At 46.8% G+C, this 12,140-nt stretch overlaps 1 protein-coding gene across 7 annotated transcripts; it reads left to right on the plus strand.

Moving 5' to 3' along the window:
• Positions 1–6,136: 6,136 nt before the first annotated feature.
• Positions 6,137–11,979, plus strand: Rfx5 (regulatory factor X5). Of its 7 annotated transcripts, none has more exons than XM_017796937.2 (10): positions 6,137–6,231; positions 7,060–7,194; positions 7,349–7,437; positions 7,795–7,877; positions 8,713–8,832; positions 9,014–9,133; positions 9,251–9,332; positions 9,577–9,778; positions 10,661–10,764; positions 10,924–11,979. In XM_017796937.2, exons 2-10 carry the CDS (start codon positions 7,071–7,073, stop codon positions 11,941–11,943), a joined length of 1,944 nt encoding a protein of 647 aa, XP_017652426.1. In that variant the 5' UTR covers positions 6,137–6,231; positions 7,060–7,070; the 3' UTR covers positions 11,944–11,979. The 7 variants fall into 7 exon arrangements, with proteins under 7 accessions (XP_017652426.1, XP_008826450.1, XP_017652425.1 ...); XM_008828228.3 differs by having other exon boundaries at positions 7,404–7,437; XM_017796936.2 differs by having other exon boundaries at positions 6,199–6,291.
• The last annotated feature ends 161 nt before the right edge of the window (positions 11,980–12,140 follow it).

A 12,140-nucleotide genomic window follows, 5' to 3' on the forward strand; every position in this document is an offset into this window, starting at 1 on the left:
TTGTATCTTAGTAATTTATTTTTTATTTATTTAATTTTTTATTATTTTTATTCTATGTATATAAGTGTTTCGCCTGCATGGATATATGTGCACCTGTGTGTGCAATGCCCACAGTGGTCAGAAGAGGGTATAGAATTCCTCTGGAACTGGAGTTAAGGACAGTTGTTAGCTGCCATGTGAGTGTTGTGACTCCAACCTTGGTCCTCTGCAAAAGCAGCCAGTGCTCTTAACTGCTGAGTCATCTCTCCAGCCCCCATATTTTTATCTTTTTTAAAAAAATATTTTATTTTTTTATTTTAATTTTAATATTTTATTTATATTTTTATTTTATGTGTATAAGCATATTGCCTGCATGTAGGTAAGTGCACCCATGTCATGCAATACCATCAGAGGACAGAAGAGACTGTCGGATCCCCTGGAACTAGATATGGACAGTTAGCTGCCATCTGGGTGCTGGGATTCGAACCCAGGTCTTCTGCAAGAACGACCAGTGTTCTTAACCACTAAGCCATCTCTCTAGCCCTTATCTTTTATATGTATGTGTTTTGCCTGCATGTGTGTAAGTGAACCACATTCATTCAGTGCCTTCAGAGGCCAGAAGAGGGCATCAGATCCCCTGGAACTGTAGTTACAGGCTACAGACAGTTGTGAGCTCCCATGTGGGTGCCAGAAACCAAACTCACATCTTCTGCAAGGGCAGCTAGTGCCCTTAAGCACTAAGCCATCTCACTAACCCTCTAATTTTTTTTTGCATATGTATGTATTCATGCATGCATGCATGCTCATGTTTATGTACATGAGGCTCACATGTGTGTGCACATGCACATGTGTATAGATGCCTAAAGTTGATAGGCATCTTCCTGATCACTCATCAGCTTATATGTTGAAATGGGATCTGGTATTGAACCTGAAGTTTGCTGTTTCAGCTGATCTAGCTAGCTAGCTTTCTCCAGGAATTTCCTGTCTCCACTTTCCATGTGCTGCCACCATGGCCACCCATTTTTTACATGGGTGAATTCTGGGATCAAAACCCTGGTCCTCATACTTTACCCTTTGGGCCATCTCCCCAGTCCTATATTTGTTTGTTTTACTAACTCATTTTTTTCATAAAACTAAAATCTCACTCATCATGCTTTATTTCTTTTTTAACTTTTTTTGGAGGGGTATTTTTAAAATATTTTATTTATTATCTTTATTTTATGTGTATGTATGTATTGCCTGCATGTAGGTAAGTGCACCCACGTTGTACAATGCCTGCAGAGGACAGATGAGACTGTCGGATCCCCTGGAACTGGAGTTATGGACACTTCTTAGCTGCCATGTGCCTGGGATTTGAACCTGGGTCTTCTGCAAGAACAGTCAGTGTTCTCTTTTTTTTAATATTTTATTTATTTTTTTTCATGTGTATGCATGTATTGCCTGCATGAAGGTAAGTGCACCCATGTCATCCAATGCCCGAGGAAGACAGAAGAGGCTGTTGGATCCCCTTGAACTGGAGTTACAGACAGTTGTTAGCTGCCATGTGGGTGCTGGGATTCGAACCTGGGTCTTCTGCAAGAACAGTCAGTGTTCTTAACCACTGAGCTATCTCTCCAGCCCACAGTCAGTGTTCTTAATTGCTAGTCTCTAGTACAATTCTTTGAGGGGGGGGAGGTCTTTTTGAAGCAGAGTCTCCCTGTAGCTCCAGCTGGCCTTGAACTCACAGAGATCCATCTGCCTCTGCCTCCTGAGTATGTGCCACCATTCCCAGCTCCCTTTAAGTCTCTCTTTTTTTTTTTTTTTTGGTCTTTTTAAGACAGGGTCTCCCTGTAGCCCCAGCTGTCCTGGAACTCACTATGTAGACCAAGCTGGCCTTGAATTCACAGAGATCAGCCTGCCTCTGCCTCCCAAGTGCTGGGAATAAAGGCATGCCCCACCACTACTGGCTCCCTTTAAGGTCTTTAAGCATGCTCCTTGAACTTCGCCTCAGCTGGAGTTCTGATTCTCTCTCTGCCTCACCTAGTACCTATCACATCCTCTGGAAAGTCTCCTCCAGTGACCCTTCCAAGTGAGGGGTGCTTCTTGATGTCCAAAAGGCTCAAGAACATGCCATTTAGAAAGCTGGAGAGAAGGCTCAGCAGTTAAAGAACACTGACTGCTCTTGTAGAGGGCTGGGATCAGGTTCCCAATAATCCCCACATGGCAGCTAACAATCATCAGTAACTCCAGTTCCAGAGAGATCTGATGCCCTCTTCTGGTCTCTGAGAGCGTTGCAGAATATGTTACACACACATACATGTAGGCAAAACACTCAGACACATAAAAAATTTTTTAAAATTTAGATATACACACACACTAAATATTTTTTTAAAAAGAGCAATAGTCATTCAGGTCTACACATTTGGGAGGCAGAGGCAGGAAGATCTCAGTGAGACTGAGGCCATCCTGGATTACATAGGAAGCTCCAGGCCAGCTGGGGCTACAGTAGACCCTGCTGGGCATGGTGGTGCATGCCTTTAATTCCAGCACTCAGGAGGAAGAGGCAGGCGGATCTCTGTGAGTTCAAAGCCAGCCTGGTCTACAGAGTGAGTTCCAGGCACCTGGAGCTACAGGGAGACCGTGTCTCAAAAAGACCAAAAAAAAAAAAGGCAATAATTATGCCACACATTGTGGCACATGCCTGAAATTCCAGGACTTGGGTGGTACAAACAGGAAGATGAGTTCAAGGATAGCCTAGACTATATAGACTTCTAGGCTAACAAGACCCTGTTGCAAAATAAAATTTTAAAAACTGCACAAAGGAGGTAGAGCTGGAGAGATGGCTCAGTAGTTAAAAGCACTGTGTGTACCACACACGCATGTGATCCACTTTCATACATGCAGACAAAACTCTCATATACATGTGTTTTTAAATTTAAATTTTTAAAAATTTATGTGTATGAATACATTGCCTGCATGTGTGTAAGTACACCTGTGTCATTCAGTGCCCTAAGAGGCCAGAAGAGTGATCCCCTGGAATTGGAGTTACAGGTTGTTAGCCACCAGGTGGGTGCTGGGAATCAAACCCAGGTCCTTGCAAGAGCAGCCAGTGCTCTTAACTGCTAAGTTATCTCTCCAGCCCCAAATGTCTTTTTAAAAAAAAAAAAAAAAAAAAAAAGAAAAAATTGCCAAAAGGGAGACCAACAGATCTAATATGCACCCCAATGAGTTACAACAGAAAGTACACACACCACCTAAAATATTCTTGCTAGAAAAACTAAAATGAAAACTATCAGCTCACAGGAATGTGGGGATGGAAGAACAAGTTTAACACTGTGAAGTGCTGGGCATGGTGGCACCATGCCTTTAACCCCAGCACTCCTAAGGGGCAGAGGCAGGTGAATCTCTGCAAGTTCAAGGCCAGCCTGGTCTACATAGCAACTTCCAGGCCAGCTGGGGTTATAGGAAGCTTGTCTCAAAAAGACCAAAAAAAAAAAAACCACTGCGAAGATGTGTGAATCTGTCTGAAGAAGCCACATTGGTATTCAAGATCCCATAGACTGCTTGGCTGACTAGAATATCAAAGTTGTGGAGCTCAGGTGCTCAGACCAAGAGTGAGAAATGGATCTGGGGTCTCAAGAAAATGAGTACATAATCCAATTTCAGCAAGGCAAAAGTTTGATTTCTGTAAAAGGGTATGTGGTTGTGCCAAATCCAGCATGGCAAGAAAATCCAGGGGGAACCCCAGCGGGGTTTTATTCCTCCTGCAAAGTGGTCCTGTGCTCCACTCTGAGTGCTCAGAGCTTGGCCTTGCATTCTTATGAAACCAGCTGATTTAACCAATGTACTTGATAAGTAGAATGTAATTTTGAGCACAAAGTGCAACCTTGAGTACATGTGGGCCTGGGTTTGATTCCCAGCACCCACATGGAGGCTAACAACTGCCTGTAACTCCAGGTTTCAAGATGTGGGACCCAGCCAGGTGTGGTGGCACATGCCTTTGATCCCACCACTCAGGAGGCAGAGCTGGCTCCTAGAGGAATTTCAATTTCTGCCAAATTACTTCTTTAAAATTTTTAAACTTTTCTTAAAAATTTTAAAACTCCAGTTCCAGGGGATCTGACACCCTCTTCTGGCCTCTGGTGATTTGCATGCATGGGTGCACTTACATACATGTGCAAAATACTCATACATATAAAATAAAAATATTTGTTAATGGGTTTTTATCTTATTTACCTTTGAGACCAAAATCTACCACCTTTACAAAGCACACTGACTAGGAACCTGAAGAGGTCAGGGGTGAATGTCTTGGCTGTAAAGAACAAAGCACATCCATTTAAGAGACTGTCGGCCTGTAGTCCACTCACAACCTCTAAAGTCAGGTATAAAACTTGGTCCATATGTGCATTTTCCTGGCACAGAATCCAGCTAGTTGTTTTCATCTACTTTATGATCATAACAAGTCTTAACTAAGAGGAGTGAGAACCTAGAACCTATCCAGCGCAATCTTCCCTGAGGGTAATAGTTGTTTCCAGCACTAATTCCCTCCTGTGGAGTCAATTAAGATGCCAGTGTTCACCACATAATAGAGATATGGCAGTGCAACTCCTTGGAAGGAGATAGACTCAGGAAGCCAAGGGATACCGACAGGCAAAGGTAGGCAAGAAGACTAGAGCCTCAACAGCACAGGTGCATTCAGGGGCCTGTAGAGGAGGTATCTAGAGTCAGACCAATTATAGGGCAGAAAAGAAAAAAGGAGACGGACTGAAATTTTTCCTTTAATGGTCTGTGGTCAGCTGTTACTAGGGGTAAGTAGGGAAGTACGGTGTCTGGTGAGTTAAAAAATGTCGGGTCAGGCGGGTGTGGTGACGAACGCCTTTAGTCCCACCACTGGGGAGGCAGAGGCAGGCAGATCTCTGTGAGTTCAAGGCCAGCCTGGTCTACATAGTGAGTTCCGGGGTAGCTGGGACTACAGGGAGACCCTGTCTCAAAAAGGAAAAAAAAAAAAAGTCGGGCCACCAATGAACGCCTCTTGTGGGTTACTGGGGTTGATGGGGTGGAGAGGCAAAAAAAATCTATAAAAACAAGTTGGAACCAAGTTACTTTAGTTCTGGGAATTGGCACTCTTTATCTAAAATGGAGGAGTTTTACAAAATGACCTGAGCATGGCCTACAATAGAGAAAGAAGAATTTTAACTTAATGTGGTACAGCTGCTGAGGCTTTGAGGCCTCCTTCAGGAAGGAAGGGAAGTCTACTGTTGGCCAGTGAATGTGTTTGGAAGTAGTTGACCTGTGGTTGGGGATGAATAGGAAAGGGGGAGGGGAGGTGGAATGGTTCAACTAGTTTTATGTCAAAAAGGAATTATAGGAGTTTATAGTGAATTGCCATCACTACTACCCCTAATTTTCTGGCAATCTTTTTTCATCACCCATTGATCTCTTCCATCAGTGCTGACAACCCAAGGCAAAAGTGAAACATGTGAGTTATGACCACCCAATTTTGTAAAGCCCCCCATTTTGGTTAAGCAATGTCAATTCCCCAAACTAAAGTAATTTGGTTTCCAGCACTAAAGTAACTCGTTTTTCTAGATTCTTGCCCTCCAAGCCCTATGGATCCCCGGTAATGGCCGGTCATGAGAGATGGTTATCGATCACCAGACATTCTTTATCTCACCACTCACCTTATTTCTCTTGCTACCCCAAAGGCCAACCCCGGGGAAAAAAAAAAAACCGATCAGTCCCCTCAGCCTGTAGGCAGGCCGGGCTCTGGCTCTCAGCCGCACACACCATCTCCGTAGGTCTTTTCTACATAATGCCTGCGTGGGTTCCCTGGTCTGCCTTTCCTTCGCGCTGACCTTAGAAAACGCAGGATTAGACCGCAAAGGAGGAGGCTCCGAGGCGAACCGAGCCACAGGCTTGCATCCTGCGGTCCCTTTAAGAAAAGAACTTCTCCGGACCTGCAGGCCCAACCGACCCCAGTTTTAACCGAAACCTAACCCGGACTTCCCCCTCTTAACTCATATGAGACTAACTTTGGATTTTCCCTCCCCTGTGGACCAATCCGATTCTGTTACCAGGCAGACTTTAGCGGCCGCCTGTGCGAGCGGGGCGCATTCTGCCTCCGGTGGCAGCAACGACCAATCACAGAGCAGGCCGTCCTTGTATCCAGGCAGATTGAGGCTGGTACAACCATTCAGAAAAAGGAAAATAAAGCAACGCACGAGCCCGCCGGGCCAGCACGGTGGGCTGGGCTGGAGTGACGGTAGCTACGAGGTAGTTTCTCTTTCTCCCTTACCTGTATTGTTGCTTGTGTTGGAAGGAGACGGTTCCGAGGTAGGGAGGGGCGACAGGAGCAGGGAGGAGAGCTGGAAGAGGTTCCTCAGCTCTCCACCCATGTACACGTGCCCGGAATCCGGGACCCCTGCCCGGGTCCGGGTTTTCTACCCCAGCCCCAGGAGTTCTACTGGCTGAGCCCCCGCCGGCCAGCAACCCGGGACTGAGCGGAGGGGCCGGGATGGAGGTGGGGGCACATCGGGGTGGGATGTCGTGGGGATGACGTAGGGTCCGCGCCGTGGCAAGGGGGGCAGCGGGGGACGCCGTAGCGAGATTCAGTAATGAGAACTTGGGCCCAGTTTTTTTTTTTTTCAAACCTGGAGGGCCAAGTTTGTTCGTATCCCTCCTAAACTCCCAAGCAAAATCAATGGCGAGGAGTATATTAGAGAATCGGAGAACTTAGGTTTGTGGTTATTGAGGGGAGGTTTGGGGGTGGGCAGTACCCTGACAAATGAGAAGTAAACGTTTCTTTCTAAAGTGGATTCCCTCCCCCTCCCCCATCTCTTCCCTTAGTTTTCTAGATTTGGGAGACTTCGGAAGGTGGACAGCTAGAGATGTCAAAGATCTCTTTGGGTATAGATAGGCCTGTTAAAGTAAAGAAATAATTTCTAGTTTTAGAGAAGGCAAGTGGGTAGAAAAAGACCACTGAGAGAACGTGGAGGCTTTGCTTCTCTTTGTATTTCTGGGTAGAGAGATGAAGACTGCCCTAAGGGTCAGCAGGGAGAAGGAAGAGTGGCATGAGTTAACCTGTGCCTTGTCCTCTCTCAGCTCTAGCCCTCATGCTGGGATGGCAGAAGATAAACCTGATGCTAAGAGCCCCAAGACTGGGGCAAGGGCCCCCCAAGGTGGTGCTGAGGCTGGTGAACCTACCACCCTTCTTCAAAGGCTCCGAGGTACCATTTCGTAAGTAGTCATCACCATCTCCAAATCTTGTTCATACCCAGCTATAGATCCCTGTAGCACTTCATTCTGGAGATGAACTCTCCTCAGGCAAGTGTCCGGGAGCATGTGGACATCTATGATCTTGGTAGCAGTTCCATCCTTTTTCTGTCTCTAGCACTCAAAGGAATGGCAAAACCTTATGACCTCCAGCTTTCTCTTCTTCTCCACAGCAAGGCCGTGCAGAACAAAGTAGAGGGGATTCTGGTAAGCATGTTGGGAGATGTGGCACTGCTGGGGGATGGTGGCAATAATGAAGGAAAATAGGTTTATGTAGGAGATGTAGTGCTGTCCACTCATCAGAAGATAACTGACTTTGAGCATCTTATTTCATCCCTCTGTGACCTTTTAATGTAGGCACCCCATAGAGATCAAATCAAAATCTCTTCTCCTCCCTCTCCATGACAAGCCCATAAGGTTCCTAAGAGCACAGTAAGCACCCAGACTCAAGTCATTTCTTAGTCCCTTTCCATTCTGACAACCTAACTGACAGTCAACTTGGCCTTTATGGTAAGGGTCATTCCCACGTCCTTGGTTTTATTTCTCTGTTCCCTTCTACCTCAGCAAGAAGTACAGAAATTCTCAGACAACGACAAGCTGTATCTCTATCTTCAGCTCCCTTCAGGGCCCAGCATTGGGGACAAAAGGTAGGTTTGGTGGTAGAGTTTTAGATGTCATAGGTTCTGATTTTTAAAGTCTCATTGGGATGGGGCAACATAAGTAGGAGATGCATAACTGATGTCCTTAATCAAGAAGTAAAGCCCCAGGGCAGGAGAGATGGCTCAGCTGTTAAGAGCACTGGCTGATCTTACAGAGGATCTGGGTTCAGTTCCCAGCATCCACATGGCAACTAACAACTGACTGCAACTCCAGTTCCAGGGGATCTGACATCCTCTTATGGCCTTTGTGGGCACTACATTCTTGGGTGCAACATATATGCAGGCAGAACACTCATACACATAAAATAAAAAAAAATTTTTTTAATTAAAAGAAAGCAAGGTGGCACAGGCATTTAATCCCAGCACTCAGGAGGCAGAAACAGGTGGATCTCTGAGTTCAAGACCAGCCTGGTCTACATAGTTCCAGACCAGCTGGGGCTATAGAAAGACCCTGTCTCAAAAAAAAAAAAAAAAAAAAAAAACAACACTTAGGTAAAGGATAGTACCAGTGCATGGCTTCCCATGACACAGTTTTCCTTGGTTTAACTCAAAGTCTCAGCCCCTTTCAGATTTTCCTTTACCTGACATTTGCCCCTCCTCCTGTATTATATATATATATATTATGCGTATGAGTAAAAACACCAAAAAAAAGAAAAAAGAAAAGAAGGTGAAGAAGTAAGGCCCTTGCCCTGGCTTGGTTTAACAGGCAAAGGTGGATTTGGAGCAGACCAAATTGGTCTAGCACGACTAAAGTGGTAGTCTGGGAAGAACCAAGACAAGTATTTGGGTATAGTAATGCTTGTCCCTTTTACTTATCTTACAGCTCAGAGCCAAGTATACTCAGCAATGAGGAATACATGTATGCCTACAGGTGGATCCGCAACCACCTAGAAGAGCACATGGACACCTGTCTACCAAAGCAGAGTGTTTATGATGCCTATCGGTATGTAAAGGAGGTGGGGCCTAGGTTGGTGGGCACAGGACTAGACCCTTACCCCTAAAGAACTCCTGCCTTGCTAGAGTTTGGCTTCTTAAAGAGTTCCCCACACTTGGTCCCAGGTCCCCTCTGAACCTAGTCATAGCCTTTTCTGAATATCTCGCCACTCTCTCCCCTACTCACTCAGGAAGTACTGTGAGAGTCTTGCCTGTTGCCGCCCACTCAGCACAGCCAACTTTGGTAAAATCATCAGAGAGATCTTCCCTGACATCAAGGCTCGAAGACTTGGTGGTCGGGGCCAATCCAAGTATCCTTGAGTGGGACTGGAGGCCTGGGGAGGAAAAGATAGGATGTGGAAACAGCCTAACTTGGCCTAAGGGGCTTAAAGGGCCCCAAATTTTGGCTGCTCCTTAACTTGCACCAGATATTGCTACAGTGGCATACGAAGGAAGACCTTGGTATCTATGCCACCCTTACCTGGACTTGACCTAAAAGGTTCTGAAAGCGTAAGTAATGACCTTCCAGCTCCATTCCTGTCTCCCAGGTAAAAGACAGGAGTCCTTAGGACTTGTTTTGGGCTGTAACAACCTAAGTCATTCCATACATTGCTTCTGCGTGACCTGGAAGTTTGTTTCTGGATCTTAATGGTTAGAAGCTACTCCTGTCAGGTCTCTGCTTTAGGTGGTAGTAGGGTCAAGGGAAGGGTCTTTTAGTGGGTAGTGTAATTGGGCATGTCTTTCTCCACCACAGCCAGAAATGGGCCCAGAAGTAACCCCAGCACCTCGGGATGAACTGGTAGAGGCAGCCTGTGCGCTGACTTGTGACTGGGCAGAGCGAATCCTGAAACGGTCCTTCAGTTCCATTGTTCAAGTTGCCCGCTACCTGCTACAGCAGCATCTCATCTCTGCCCGATCTGCACATGCTCATGTGCTTAAGGCCGGGGGACTTGCCGGTAGGTGCACTGCTTTTTTGTCTGAAAAATCTTCAGTCACTTTTAGCTTTTTGAGGGGGGATGGAGATGTGGGGGATAGAGTCTCAGAGTCTCACTAAGTTGCCCAAACTGGACTAGAACTCCTGGACTCAAGCAGTCTTTCTATCAGCATCCCAAGTAGCTGAGACAACAGGTTGCATACCTCTTCACGTTGATATCACCTTCAGCTTAAAGGCCTTGCTGAGCACTAGGGTAGACATACCTTGCATTGCCTTCTATTCTTTGTGATCCTTCTTTTCTTTCTTTTTCTTTTTTTTTTTTTTTTTTTTTTTTTTTTTTTTTTTAGACCCTGGTCTCCCTGTAGCCCCAGCTGGCCTGGGACTTACTATGTAGACCAGGCTGACCTCGAACTCACAGAGATCCTCCTGCCTCTGCCTCTGCCTCCCAAGTGTGCTGGACTAAAGGTGTGCGCCACCAGGCCCAGCTGTGATCCTTCTGTGTGGATGGGTGAGTGGGCCAGAGGTCAACCTCTAGTGTCATTCTTCAGGAGCTGTCCATCTTGTTTTTGAAACAGTCTCTCACTGGGTCCTGGAGCTAGGCTGGCTGGTCCTTGAGCCCCAGGGATTTGCCTGACTCTGCTTTGCTACTGCTGGCTATTGATTACAAATGCATCTGGCTTTTTACCTGGCTGCTGGGGCTTGAACTCAAGTCAAGCTTGCATGGCAAGCACTTGACCAGCTGAGCTACCATCAGCCCGTCCTGGAGATCCTTTTTAAGATACGATTCAGATGTCTGCTTTCCCTTGCCTGTCCCAGGCAGTCAGGCCATCAGACTCACTTCACGCCTCCTTTTCTCGGTTTCTTCCTCACCCTTGCTTTATTACCTTTCCTGGCACCTCTGCAGAAGAGGACGAACATGCCCCCCGGGAACGGTCATCATGTAAATCCAAGAATGGTATAGAGAACCTGGAAGGTGGAAGCCATAAGAAGCCAGAGAGACCAGCCCAAGTAAGTCAGATGTTGCCTCTGACTTTGCTGCCTTGGGCTTGGGGCTTAGTATATCATTCCCCCAGTGAGTCCCCTACCTTTTCACTTCCAGGGCCTCAGCACCTACCTTTCCTCCCTATTTAGTCTTTATTCCTTACAGTGGTTTCGTTTACTTTTTAGCCTCCTAAGGAGCTAGAAGCCCGAGCTGGGACTGACCCTCCAATGCGTGGAGAACGGAAGAAGAGTGTAATTGAGAGCTCAGCTCCAGCAGCCAGTAAGCCACAGGTTAATGCCCTTGTGGCCCGGCTGCCTCTTCTCCTTCCCCGGGCACCTCGCTCACTTATTCCTCCAATCCAAGTCTCTTCACCCATCCTAGCCCCTAAACTTTCTTCAGGCACTCTGAAAGTGGCTACATTGCCTCTGCCCACTAGGGTTGGGGGACCACAAGCAGCTGTGCCCATCATTAACATGTTCTTACCATCTGTTCCTGCTTTGCCTGGGCCTGGGCCTGGATCTGGGCCTGGGCCTGGGCCTGGGCCTGGGCCTGGGCAAGCTCTACCTAGGGCACTCATTCTGCCCCGGGGCACAGAGAACAGGGAGTTAGGCATTAGTGGTGACCCACGACCCCATGACAAGGGTATAAAGAGGACAGCTGAAGTGCCTGTGAGTGAAGCCAGTGGGCAGGACCTGCCAGTTAAAGAAGCAAAGCAAGATACAGAAGATACAGTAAGTGATGCCAAAAGAAAACGAGGGCGCCCTCGAAAAAAGTCAGGTGGAAATGGGGAAAGAAATGCTACACCTGAGAAATCAGCAACTGCTGTGGACTCTGCCCGGTCCTCAAGGTTACTCTGGGAGTCATGGGGCTCAGGAAGGGAAAATAGCTTAGCTGGGGGATCACAAAGGCCAGGGACAGTGGGCGAGGCTGAGCAGAGGACAGTGCTTGCCCAAGGTCAGGAAGATCGTGCTGTTTCCAAAGGAGGAAGGGGCCTGAGTTCCCAGCAAGCCAAAGAAGCAGAAGATAAAATTCCACTTGTCACCTCCAAAGTGAGTGTTATCAAGGGCAGAATTCAAAAGGAGGCTCTTCAGTTGGTAAAGGGAGAGGTAGACACGGCAACACAGGGTAACAAAAGTTTAAAGAGTCATGCACTTCAAAGTTCTTTAGCCTATGAGCGTAAAGACCCCAAAGCAACACCCCCATAAGTCTGTGCGGAAGAGTGGCTATGTTCATGTGGACTCTACCTGACTGATAGATGCCCTTCTCTGCACTTGCTTCTCATTCAGCTATTCTTTCCCAAAGGGAGCCCACTGACCTGGCTTGCGTAGTGCCTGGTGGCTGCTTCTGACCTTTTCTACTCAATACCTTGGCTTTAGTGCAATCAGCAGGTCTATAGTGACCT

Source organism: Nannospalax galili, unplaced genomic scaffold (assembly GCF_000622305.1).
Source record: "Nannospalax galili isolate Female #2095 unplaced genomic scaffold, S.galili_v1.0 scaffold752, whole genome shotgun sequence".
NCBI classification, from domain to species: domain Eukaryota; kingdom Metazoa; phylum Chordata; class Mammalia; order Rodentia; family Spalacidae; genus Nannospalax; species Nannospalax galili.